At 39.8% G+C, this 12,496-nt stretch overlaps 1 protein-coding gene across 9 annotated transcripts in view; it reads right to left on the bottom strand.

Annotated features, from left to right (window-relative positions):
- The window catches only part of Ryr2 (ryanodine receptor 2), a 596,457-nt gene that overhangs the window by 163,075 nt on the left and 420,886 nt on the right, over positions 1-12,496 (bottom strand). For all 9 annotated transcript variants that reach the window (XM_036187934.1, XM_036187935.1, XM_036187936.1 and 6 more), the window contains 7 exons: positions 12,207-12,312; positions 8,694-8,814; positions 5,490-5,659; positions 3,593-3,813; positions 3,332-3,422; positions 2,155-2,295; positions 809-972 (listed from right to left, as the gene is read on the bottom strand). In XM_036187934.1, coding sequence (XP_036043827.1) covers positions 809-972; positions 2,155-2,295; positions 3,332-3,422; positions 3,593-3,813; positions 5,490-5,659; positions 8,694-8,814; positions 12,207-12,312 — 1,014 coding nt within the window. The remainder of the gene's footprint in view (positions 1-808; positions 973-2,154; positions 2,296-3,331; positions 3,423-3,592; positions 3,814-5,489; positions 5,660-8,693; positions 8,815-12,206; positions 12,313-12,496) is intronic.

Genomic DNA, 12,496 nt, shown 5'->3' with positions numbered 1-12,496 from the left:
TCTGAAGCCTCAAAGTGCAGTCTCAGACTGATTTAGGAATGGTAGATAATAACCAACATGTGACTACCTTGCTAACTAGTCTTGCCAAGTTACTATGGTATCAGTAAACTAAGTGAAAAGGCATCTTTCCTCACAAAAGGGGAGCTTCTGTGGTCCTACTCAAACTACAAACACATGAAGCATCTATGTATCCCATGCATCCCACTTGTAGAACAGCTTAGGAAACTAAGTACATATATGAAGCTTGATAGAGAGTATATGCTTGATTTTTGTTTAAAGCTATCAGTTCTGTCAACATTCTGATTATATGCTTATGTCTTATGCCACTTTCCACTTGATATTCCTCTCATCTCTTTGTGATGTAGGATATCATCAACAACAACAAAGCCTGAGCCTGGTCAAGATGCTACAGTGGGTGAAATAATCTTGTCACTCACAGGAACAGCATGGCAGTAACATTTTGGAACTATCCTCAGCTAAAGATGTGGTTGATTATGGCTACTGATACACAATTCAGTTTCATTTTCAACTAAGTATGGCTCATGCATTTTGTTGAGTCTCCTTCTTCTAGACTTTATAATGTGGCTATCCCCTGAGTTGTGCCTTCATCAAAGAGCACCCTAGAGGGTACACACCTATTTCTGATACTGGAATATTCACCGTTATTTTTACTGCCATCTGACAAATTCAAGGGGCTCCTATTCAAAGGGGGCATGTACCAGAGAAAGTTCACTTCAGTACCTTATTCAATTTCAGACTTCACACATCATTTACAATAAAAATCTGCTGCAATAGAAAGAGTCCATACTTTGAGGTATCAACAGGTTGTGGGTTAAAGTTCCCTTCAGAATCCATGGATGACTGTTTTTCCATCATACTGACATAGTTTGACTCCATGTAGTCTGGAGGTAAAGCTCCCGCAACTGCACTCAGGCAAGGCAGGGCCAGTTTGAAAAGTTCTTGTTCATATTTCTGGGAAAAGAAAAACAATGGTAAGCTATTATTTATAAGACTCTTGTTGTGGCTTGTTGATAAATATTCCCCATAGGCTCATGTATTTGAACACTTAATTTCAAAGTGGTGGCACTGTTTTGGAATCACAGAACCTTTGCAAGGTAGAGACTTGCTGGAAAAAGTCACTATATAGTGCCCTCTCTCCCTTTCTCTTCCCTGTCTCCCTTTCCCTCTCGTCCTCCCCCATCCAATGCTTCCTAACTGCCATGTGGGTTCATTCTGGCTGCTTTGCCTTCCTTGCCATGATGGATGTGGTAGTTTGAATGTAATTGGCCCCCATAAACTCATAGGTAGTGCCACTATTAGGAGGTGTGGCCTTGTTGGAGTAGATGTGGCCTTGTTGGAGGAATGTGTCACTGTGGGAGGTGGGCTTTGAGGTCTCCTATGCTCAAGATTCACCCAATGTCTCAGTTCACTTCCTGTTGCCTGCACAAGATATAGAACTCACAGCTACCTCTCCAGCACCATATCTGCCTGCACACTACCATGGTCCACCTTGATGATAATGGACTGAAACTCTGAACTGTAAGCAACCCAATTAAATATTTTCCTTTATAAAAGTTGCCTTGGTCATGGTGTCTTTTCACAACAATAGAAACCCGAACTAGGACAATGGATTGTTTCTCCTCTGGGACTGTAAAACAAAACAAACACTTTCTTCCCTAAATTACTTTGTGTCAGTGTATTCTATCATTAACACCAATCAACCACATGTCTGATCTCCTACATTCCTCCACTATTTTAATTTCAGAAACAGTGCAATGATCACAAGGAATTTGTGACAATGATGATCACTGAAAATCAATGTATAATATATTCTCAATATGCATAATTTTAAAAAGGAAGAAAACAACAAAAACGATAACTTTCCACTGTTTTGTTTTGTTGAAACAGGATCACACCCTATAACCCAGACCCCACTGGAGACTCATCTATGTAGCCCAGGCTGTCCTTGAACTTGAGATCCTCCTAACTCAGCCTCCTCTGTGCTGGGAGTATAGGCATGCACCACCATACCTGGTACTTTTCAAGTCTTGATTAGTAAAGACGTTACTCCACTATAAATACCACCTTACAGATAATCTGAGGCTTTTTGTTGCTTTATCAATGCATATAAATCCCCCCCAGGTCTTCCATTACCTTTTGAGACAAAGCATCAAAAATGCCCCAAAATAACTTTCTTGATAAATGAAGTTCTTCTTCTGAGGCAGCACCAAAGTTGCCCCACCCTCCAGGGAGGCAGTAATATTTCCAGCATCTTTCATAATGATTTGTCAGAAGCTGTGTGGGAAAGTAGTCACAAAATTAACATGCAGAAACATCTTTTCTATGTTTCCATTCCTCTTCCATGACATTCTAATGATACATGAAGTCCATGGAAGGGAAACTATCAAATCCATGTAAGTTGTTTTGGAAACAGAATTACTTGAACACTATGTCTCTTTTAAATTAGATACTGATTACAGTACAAAGTGTGGACCAAATGTTCAACTTTGAAAACATATTCTGAAGTAGGCAAAAGACATGGGTCAGTGGTTAAGAGCATTTGCTGCTCTTGCAAAAAGCCCATATTTGGTTCCCAGCACCTACACCAGGCAGTTCACAACCACATGTAATTCTAGATCCAGGTGATCTTTCGCCATCTTATGGCCTTAATTGTTACTGAATTTACATGAGCATACCCATACACATATACAAATATTGATATATCTTGAATGGCATTTTTTCTGGTGTTATTTTGATACTTATATACTCCAGAGTTCTACTTCCTTTAATTTCATTTACTCATAACTATATCAACTGTTATCTACTGGACTCCATGCACAATTATCTCCTAGAGTAAAGGTATAAAACAAAGGTATGGAAGGTATAATAGCCCAGAGATGTTAAGTGGGAATCTTATCTCTGTGGGTATCTTTGTTTCCTCTCTGACTTACCTATCACTTGTGATGGCTTCATCTTAATTCTGTAAGTAAACTCTGAAAATGACTCTACATTTGTTTGGTACCTACAGATGCAGTCTATGACCTACTTACATAAAAGGATCTTTTAGTTATTTTGCAGATTTCTGGGAAATTTATTTGTGATCTGTATCTTCCATATTTATAGAATCAATGTTAGGGAGTCTATGCTCCTGTATTGCTTGTGTTTAAGGGACACACACACAAAAAAAATTTATAAGGCTTTTTCCAATAACTAGGAGAAATTCTACAGCATCAGAGACCAAGTACACTAAGTCTAAGAGACATATGATGAGGAACAAAAGTCAACTCAAGGAACCAGGAACCACATAGTACCAAGAACCCCTGGTATTTACCTTAAGAGGCATCTTTGCATGTTCATTCAACAGTGGAACATCAAATACCAGCCTTCTGAGTAGATGTTGCATCATAGAAGGTCGCAGTTGGCTGTTGGAACAAGGCGGCCAATTGTAATAAGGGAGACAACCTCAAGATTCAGACATTCATGTATTGTACTATAAAAATTAATTTTTGATATAGAAACTGTCCAAAAATTTCATGATAATTAACAGGGGCCATTCCATAAAGAAAACTGGCACAGAGAATCACCCACTTACCCACATATAGAGAGCAGGCACACTTCTATGGAATCCCGCTGAGCTTTGGTGAGGGAGCATCCCTTAGACAGTCTATATACAGTATGCAGTAGAGAGTCAATGAGGGAAGCATGATGCTCTGTTCCAGCAAACAGGGGAGCACATCTTGTTAACAAAGGCAGGACAGCTGTGCAAAGGTATCGATTGAGGGCCAAGGCCATATCTGTAGCACTTAGTGCAGCCTAAAGAGGAATAAGAGGACACAGGCTTGTGTGATCAGCAAAGGACTCAATGCACTGCCACATAATCTTCCTATTTGTAAATAACAACAGCATGCCATCTGGAAATGCAGTCCTTAGATAGAATTTTACCCATGGCTCATATGAGCTTCACCACTTAAAACCATTGATGGTTTATAAGTAGACTAAAATGAATGTGACTATCTTCTCAAAGAGCTCAGGAAATACATGCTCAAGGTTAGATTATGATAATATCATCTCCACTAACATATGTGATGGTACTCTCTAAACTTAGTAAACAGTCCTATGTAATCTAGAGGAATATTATGAGCTTGACCTGGAGCAAGGGAGCTCTGAAAAGATTCAGCCATCACTAGGTTGGGTAATAGAAGATGATGTCAATGAGCACTTCCTTGTGGGCAGAAAGAAATGAATGTATTTGCATAACTGATCTCAGATTTGCACACACAATCTGAATTCAACTGATCAGTGGCATTCATACATTTATTCCTATCTATAAGTGTCATCAGGAGTCCACTGTATTACTATGTTGATATCTCTACTCTTCAGATTCAGAATGTGAAAGAAGATGAAACTTCCATCTTGTTTTTATTATTATGCAGCTATGGATTTCTTAACTCAGGATCTAATTGTCCATGAGATCAAAGGGGCTAATTTAATTGATAAGTAAGTAAATAAATCAGGATGATTTAGATGGAATTTGGTGTTCCACTTTACTCCACCATGTTTTAGACATTAGCCTGACACTATTAATGACAGATCCTCTATAGGGTCACTTAACATACAGGGCAGATATTGTGCAATAAGTACTTAAGAGAATGATACTCCAGAATGCCACTGTAACTGACAGAACCATAATAACCATTCAACTGCCTTAATGCTCATTACTTTCAACAAGCAGCAACAGTGCAGAGGCCCGCTTATTTATGTATATATTAATTTGTTCTTTGTATGTATAGACATATGTGTATATGTCTGTGAGTACTTGTGTATACATATATGGTGAGTCAAGAGGTCATTGTCAAGTGTCTTCCTTAATCTCTCTACCTTCTTTTTTGAGATAGGGTCTCTCACTGAATTGGAAGCTTACCAATTCAGCTAGATTAACTAGCCAGTAATCTCTAGGAATCCTCTGTCTCTACCATCCAGTGCTTAGGTTTTACACATACACACACACACACACACACACACACACACACACACACACACACACACACACACACACACACACACACTTAGGTGTGCACTATCATGGCTCAGTTTTTCACTTGGGTTCTGAAGGACAAACTCAGGTCTTCATGTTTATGTGGCAAGCACTTTATCAATTGAGCCATCTCTATCTCTAGGAAAATTTAAAGGCTCATAATTGTCAGGCATTAATAGGCATTCCTATGGCCAACAACGTTAAGCATAGATGAACCTCTTGACTCCCATGGCACCTCGTCGGATTTCTTGTCAGCCCTTTGAGGCAGGTAGTTTCACTAGTCAGTGAATTTCCTTTGGACAGGGTCTGTTTTATTTTCTATTTATTCACTGCTTGCCTGAAAACAACACAGGCATGCAGTAAATGTTTGATAATGAGCGGATGAATGCACACCATGAGACACAGACTCCAGAGTTTGAGAGTCAAGAGAACAAGTTCACTATCCATATCATACCGTGTCTAGAGAGGCAGCAGCTCGGAGATCAGGCAGAAAGCCAACCTCAAGGAGATGGAGGAGGAAATCTTGCACCTCAATTCCATAGACCCTGTCAAGGAACAAAACCATGGCTGCCTTGTGATCTGGGCAAAACCCCGCGGACATGTCAGGCTCCACCACCTTCCCATCTACAAGAGAGAAGGTGACATGTTGGTGTCAATGGCCTGGCCATATGTGGGTTGATGACATTTGGCTTTTTACTAACCATGTCATGTTTCAAATCAAGTATATTAATGAAATGTTTTCCTGTTTTACTACCCTCACACAAATGTGTGCATGACTGGAGAACTGGGGCAATGCAGTTTGAACCTATGGTCATTTAGATGTCATTTGGGCATGTGTTTGTTCACTTCAAATTTGTAAAAGCATAGTATCTGCCAAGAATGAAACAGAAGGTATCAGATAGACCTGGTAAAATATGGAATGGATACCATAAAAAGTTAAAAATAAGAAGCACATATTTCTACTCTTATCAAGGACTATCCCTTTAAACTCATTGTGGTGGTTTAAATAAGAATGGCTCCCATAGACTCATGTGTCTAAATGCTTGGCCCATAGGGAATAGCACTATTAGGAGGTGTGGCCTTGTTGGAGTAGGTGTGGCCTTGTTGAAGGAGGTGTGTCAGTGTGGAGGCAGGCTTTGAGGTCTTATATGTTCAAGCTAGGCGTAGTGTGGCAGTCTCCTTCTGCTGCCTGAAGATCAAGATATAGAACTCTCAGCTCCTTCCAGTACTATATCTGCCTGCATGCCACCATGCTTCTTGCCAAGATGACAATGGACTAAACTCTGAAACTTTATGTCAGTCCCCATTAAATGTTTTCTTTTATAAGAGTTGCCATGGTCATGGTGTCTCTTCACAGCAATAGAAACCCTAACTAAGATACCCATGCTCTACCGTGTGATAGTCAGGGCACTTTCCCACTGCTATTAATTAAATTATAATTATAAATGAAATATCACCATGGAGATTATAATTACACAATAATTATAAAGTGATAAATCCATACCATGAACACAGCATGGATTTCATATGAAATAGACTTCATTAATTATAACATATTTTGTCATGACATATCATGTCATTTTCTCTCTCAATACCAAATGGTTGAAGTCTATGCAGAGGAATGAATTCCTTATAGTAATTCCTTAAGTTCAGAGGTTGGGGACCATTAGTATGAAGAATTATAGGACTGTGTGCCAACTTAAAATACTGGGGAGTTTATTTGCTTCCTATTTTATCATAAGATAATTATGCCAAACTGGTTCTTGTAACCTACAGTAAGAGTGACTGGTATCACAGAATTTTTCACATGGATGTAATGTTGAAGGAAACAGAACAGGGAAGGAGGACACATGACCATCACCAGCCTGAAATAGCTTCACACTTGGAGTCAATGAATGAATTTTATATTCCTACCATGAAAATGAATAAATAATATTTTAAATAAAATTAAAAAGTGATATTCATTAGTTCCTGTTTATTAATTATAAGAATCTCTAATGTAACTAATACTATTTTGCTTTACATTATAAGAAAAATATTTCTTAGTGTTTAAATTGCTGTCAAGTACTCAGCTTGAAATATGATAAATGTAATTGTTAGGTAGAGACCTGAGTGGTGAAGTTGGAAGAAGGTCTTAAAGGACAACCCAAATCCTGTGTCTGTCTGTACAGGCTATTGCAAGACTTTGTTCCCCGCCTCCATGATGAAGCATCAGTTTTTAAAACAGAAGACTGTCTTATCCCTGGTACACAATAAACCATGGGATCTTGACTAGTCTCAAAAGGGAGACAGGAAGGAGGCAGCCTAGAAAGTTGCAATGATACCTAGTAGCTGTGCCTCCTAGGAGTCAGATGCTGCTTTCTCATTCTTCAGACTGCAAAGTGGTTGCTACCACTGTATTAAAAACTAATGTGCCAGGGCATCTTCCCATACACGACACAGATGAGGCATCTGCATTCTCCAAAGGGCATCATTACAATATCATTTGCATTGTGGTTTTTACTCCCTCAGTGCACTTTTATGGGGGACCATGAAAAGAAACACCCTTAAAGGGAGGCTATCCTACCATGACCAGGGGAAGGAAAAGAGTATTTACTTTCTATTACAAATATAAAATCTGCCTCATAAATATTTGTAAAGGGCTCTTTAAAATTCACAGTGCTGAACCCATTGCACTATTTTAGGACAGTGCACTTTTGGGACATCGCCTTTTGGGACAGTGCACTCCAACCTCTTTAGAGTGGATGCTTGCTTTGCTTTGCTGAAAAAACTTCTAAAACTGCCTGCACCTCTAGACTGATTTCCCAATTTCCTTCAGAAGTTCTAGAACTGAGAGGTCTCTCCATAATGGGATAACAGACAAGTTCTACGATCTGCATGTGGGGTGAGTTCCATGATGCTCATTTAACAGGTGGTGAGCTTTGAATTTTGGGAAGGGGAAGGAACTTGCCCAAGTTCACAACCCAGTGATGGGCAGAACTGAACTAGAAGTGACTAAAATGTACTTAACATTCAACCTGGGCTGATTTAATTTTCAGTTTGTTTATATTTATATGGCATAGTTTTTTTCAAATAAATAATGATGTAAAATTTCCATATCAGTTTCTTTAAAAAAAACACACATTATTGGGATTTAAGGTCCCAGGGTTCTACTATTTTACCATCTAGCTATACTTAAATTAAAATGGAGCAATTCAGAGATCCAAACAATTCTTTACTTTTCAAACACTTATGCAAGTTGACACTGATTTTATTTTACTTTTAAAATTGTTGTTACATTTGTTTATTTATCCATTTATGTGTGCACGTATGCCACGGCCTCAAGCAGAGGTCAGAGGACAGACACCTTGCAGGAGTCAGTGCTCCCCATCCACCATGTGAGTCCCAGGGATCACATTCAGGTGCTCTCTAACAATGATTTTAATATAATCACAATTGCCCGGGACTCAAAACCCACTGATGTGCTACCATGCTCTACTATTTCTAACTCCTCCCACACACAGGACTTGATGCAGTAGTGAAGGACCTGCCTACTCGTACACCTGAGGATGCATCTAACTGAATGGAGGTGGGGAGAGGGGATGTCAAGCACAGATGAAATTTTCACAAAGTGCTGCCCTCCCAGTAGACAGTTATACAAGAAGGAAGCTGATCTTACCTTTGGCTATTGTTGGCATTTGAAATGCAATGCTGATTACACCCACCAAGTCTCCCAGTGGAATAAGGGATCGCAAAATAGACCTGATTCGGATGGCTTCTCCCTTTCCAGCATGAATCAACTAAACAGGAAGAGGATAAAGCAAGCTTAGAACCAGCTACTGACTCTGTCCATAGTTATGTTAGGAAACTTAAACTGTAAGAAGTTTAAAGCAGTTGTCCTTCCTGAATATGCATAAAGCTAGCCATCTCTCAGAAACTGCCATCTCAGACACATAGGTAGGCAATCACATCTTACAGTTCCCCTAAATAAGAGGAAATACTAGGTTATATACACTATAGTAAAGGCCATCTGGTTTGCCAAAAAGATGATTTTTTAAACAATGTTTGGGGTACCAAAACAAACTGAAAATCAGATAAGTTTATGAACAATTACTCCTAAAATTACATATACCGCCGGGCAGTAGTGATGCATACCTTTAGTCCCAACACTCAGGAGGCAGAGCCAGGCAGATCTCTGTGAGTTTGAGGCCAGCCTGGTCTACAAAGCAAGTTCCAGGAAAGGCGCAAAACTACACAGAGAAACCCTGTCTCGAAAATAAATAAATAAATAAATAAATAAATAAATACATACATACATACATACATACATACATATACCTACCAATAACCAGAGAAACAACACAATAAAACAGCCATCATTTCCAGCAACTGAAAATAAACTAGTGTTTGTGGTTTATTTAGCCTCTTTCTGTTCTTGAGATTGGAAATTAGTTTTATTTCTATCCATATTTCACCCTGATTCTTGGAGGAGGGGGGTCAGTTCCTTTTAAGACTTCTGGCTGAGGAAGTTTCCATGATACCAGTGGATCAGGATAGTCAAGAATCTCAGTGGGTTTCTGGAATAACCACAGCTCTCTATAGCCAGAACCAACATCTACTACCTTCACCACAAGGCAGGAAAAGCAAGTGAGAGTCATGGCCTAGTAGAGGGCTCAACTAATAACCATAAAGTTGGCTGAACTTCAGAAGAGGCAAGGTGAGTAAGTCATCATTAATCCATTTTAGTATTTCCAGATCCTTAACATGGGCATGACAATAACACTGAAAGCTTCTATATATTATTACAATTTCTTTCCTAGTTCCTCTAGTTTTTTCCTTGAGACAGGCAAAGATACAAACTGTATGAGCAGCCATGTTTTAATCTACAACTTTCTCTAGCACATGGATCTTCCATCATCCATTCCCAGTTACCAACGTGAAAAAAATCACGCCATAGCAGAGGCTGGGTTAAAAAATTATTTTTGTCCTTCCAAGGAGGGCTAAAGCGGGGGACACATTAATCACACTATGAAGGGGAAATATAATAGACATCCCCATCATAGGTGGATGAAGAGAAGAGGTCTGAATGGGTGGGTGGGCATGGGAACAGGAAGGATGAGGTTGGGGAACATGGAGGCAGAGAGTATTGGGAAAGACAACTTAAATCAGGGAACACCTCTGGGATGAGCTAGAAACCTAGTGCAATGGAAACTCCCAAGGATCTATGATGTTGACCCTATCTAAGACTCCTAGCAATGGGGGAGAGGGAGCCTGAACTGGCCATCTTCTGTAACCAAGTAAGACTTAGAATAGAGAGACTGGGACTCCAGCCCAGCCACATAATCTTTAACCAAACATTTTTCCTGCCTACAAGATATGCTGGGATAACGGTGGCATGAAAATTATGGGAATGGCCAACCTATGACTAGACCAACTTGAAACCCATACCATGAGAAATAGCCCACCCCTGACACTGCTGGGAAGGCAGGACCCAGAAACTCGACAGCCCAGAGACCTGTGATAGAATCAAACATAAATGGCAAAAAATGTCAATGAAATGATTCCTAATAGTATTCTGCTATACTTGTAGATTGTTGTCTAGCCCAATCATTATCCGAGAGGCTTCACTTAGCAACAGATAGAAACAGATGCAGAGACATTAGGTGGACCTTATGGAATCCTGTGGAAGAGGATGAGGAAGGATTGTGAGAACCAGAGGGGCCATGGACACCACAAGAAAATCAGAATCAACTAACCTGGGCTCATAAGGGCTCACAGAAAGTGAAACACCAATCACAGAGCCTGCGTTGGATTGACCTAAGCCCTCTGCATATATGTTACAGTTGTCTGTCTTGGTCTTCTTGTGGGTCTCCTAACAGGGGGAGCAGGAGTTCTCTGACTGTTACCTGCTTTTGTGACCCTTTCCTCCTACTGGGTTGCCCTGTCTGGCCTTAATAGGAGAGTAAGTGCCTAGTCATACTGCAACTTGATATACCACAGCTGGCTGATATACACGGGAGGCCTGCCCCTTTCTGAAGAGAAAGGGGGAGCGGATGGGGTTGAAGAGGGGAGGTTGGAGGGGGAGGACTAAGAGGAGAGAAGAGAGGGAGGAAAAACTATGATCAGGCTGGGAAACATTAATTAATTAACTAACTAATTAATTATTAATAAAAATAAGCTTTAAAATGTTCTAAGCTTTCTAATATTCTAATAGTTCTCTATTCTGTAGTTCTTCTCAGGTTACAACAGAAGAGAACCTCAAGTAGGTTTTATCATATGAACTTAAAGAAAAGACCACAAAATAACAGAGCTGAAAGCAAGCAGAGGTACCAAGGGCAGGGGAATGAGATAAGCTGCAAGCCATCTGCTACGGCTTCATGTTTATCCTGGCTGAAATATGGACTTGCAAGTTTATTTCTTCTTCTAAAATTTCATACATGTATAAATGTGTCAATCATATTCACCATCATTTGCATTCTGTGAACTCCCTCTATCCCATCCAACATGTCTTACAAATACATGTCTCCTTAAAAAAACTTAATAACTCACTTAATCAAATTTGTGCTGCCCATATGTGCATGGATGTAAGGCCATCCACAAAGACATGGGAAACCTACTGGCTAGCTCCCAAAGAAAATGACTTTCTTTCCCCTACACTATACGCAAGGCTCAGGGAGCATTGTGGAAGAGGAGGGTAGAAAGTCTCTATGGACCAGAAGACTAAGAGGCTGCTACAACATGACTGGGATGCTACACATATGAGCTCTCAACAACTATGTCTACCTTAGTTTTGAAATTAATATTGCCCACCTCTACTCATGTAGAGATAAGCATTATAAGAAAGGAATCAATTATTGATGGAAACAGTGGATGTCCAAAAGAGGGAACTATACAGGGAAAATATATTCTCTTCTTAAAATGCAAGGAGGTCACATGAGTTTTAAAGTCACATATGGGTGACTATATATCCCATTAATGACTTGTACTGAAAAATCTCATTACTAATTTTTATAGCCAATGAGACATTTCCAACTAAACAAACACTTGTTCAGTAATTAGGCCACAGCCATTATTTCTAATGGAGCGTGAATATTACTAGTTCAGGATGCTGCTGTGAGCTCTGCCACCCATGATGTTCTAGCACTGATGACTGTATCAAGATTGCTGCCCTCCAGCCCCCAAACAGACTCACGTGCATTTCAGGAGCGCAGCGACCCAGCAAGTCAATCAAAGCTGCATAGAAGGTCATGATTGCATTCCCCATGTGGATGGCGTCATCTTCCTCCTCTTCTGTATCACTTTTGGGCATTTTTTTTTTCCAAAAGAAATAGAAAGTAAATGAAGGTGCAGTGCTCAGAGGAGAGGGCGTGCCCTTTCCCCATCAGTATTATCACACATCTCAGATACACCAGTGAGATATTGTTCAAACAAAATAACCAAGAGTTAAGGATCAGAATTGGGACTCTATTACCAAGAACACAT

This window comes from Onychomys torridus, chromosome 5 (genome assembly GCF_903995425.1).
Source record: "Onychomys torridus chromosome 5, mOncTor1.1, whole genome shotgun sequence".
Lineage (NCBI taxonomy): Eukaryota > Metazoa > Chordata > Mammalia > Rodentia > Cricetidae > Onychomys > Onychomys torridus.
This window is presented reverse-complemented; position numbering and strand designations above follow the sequence as displayed.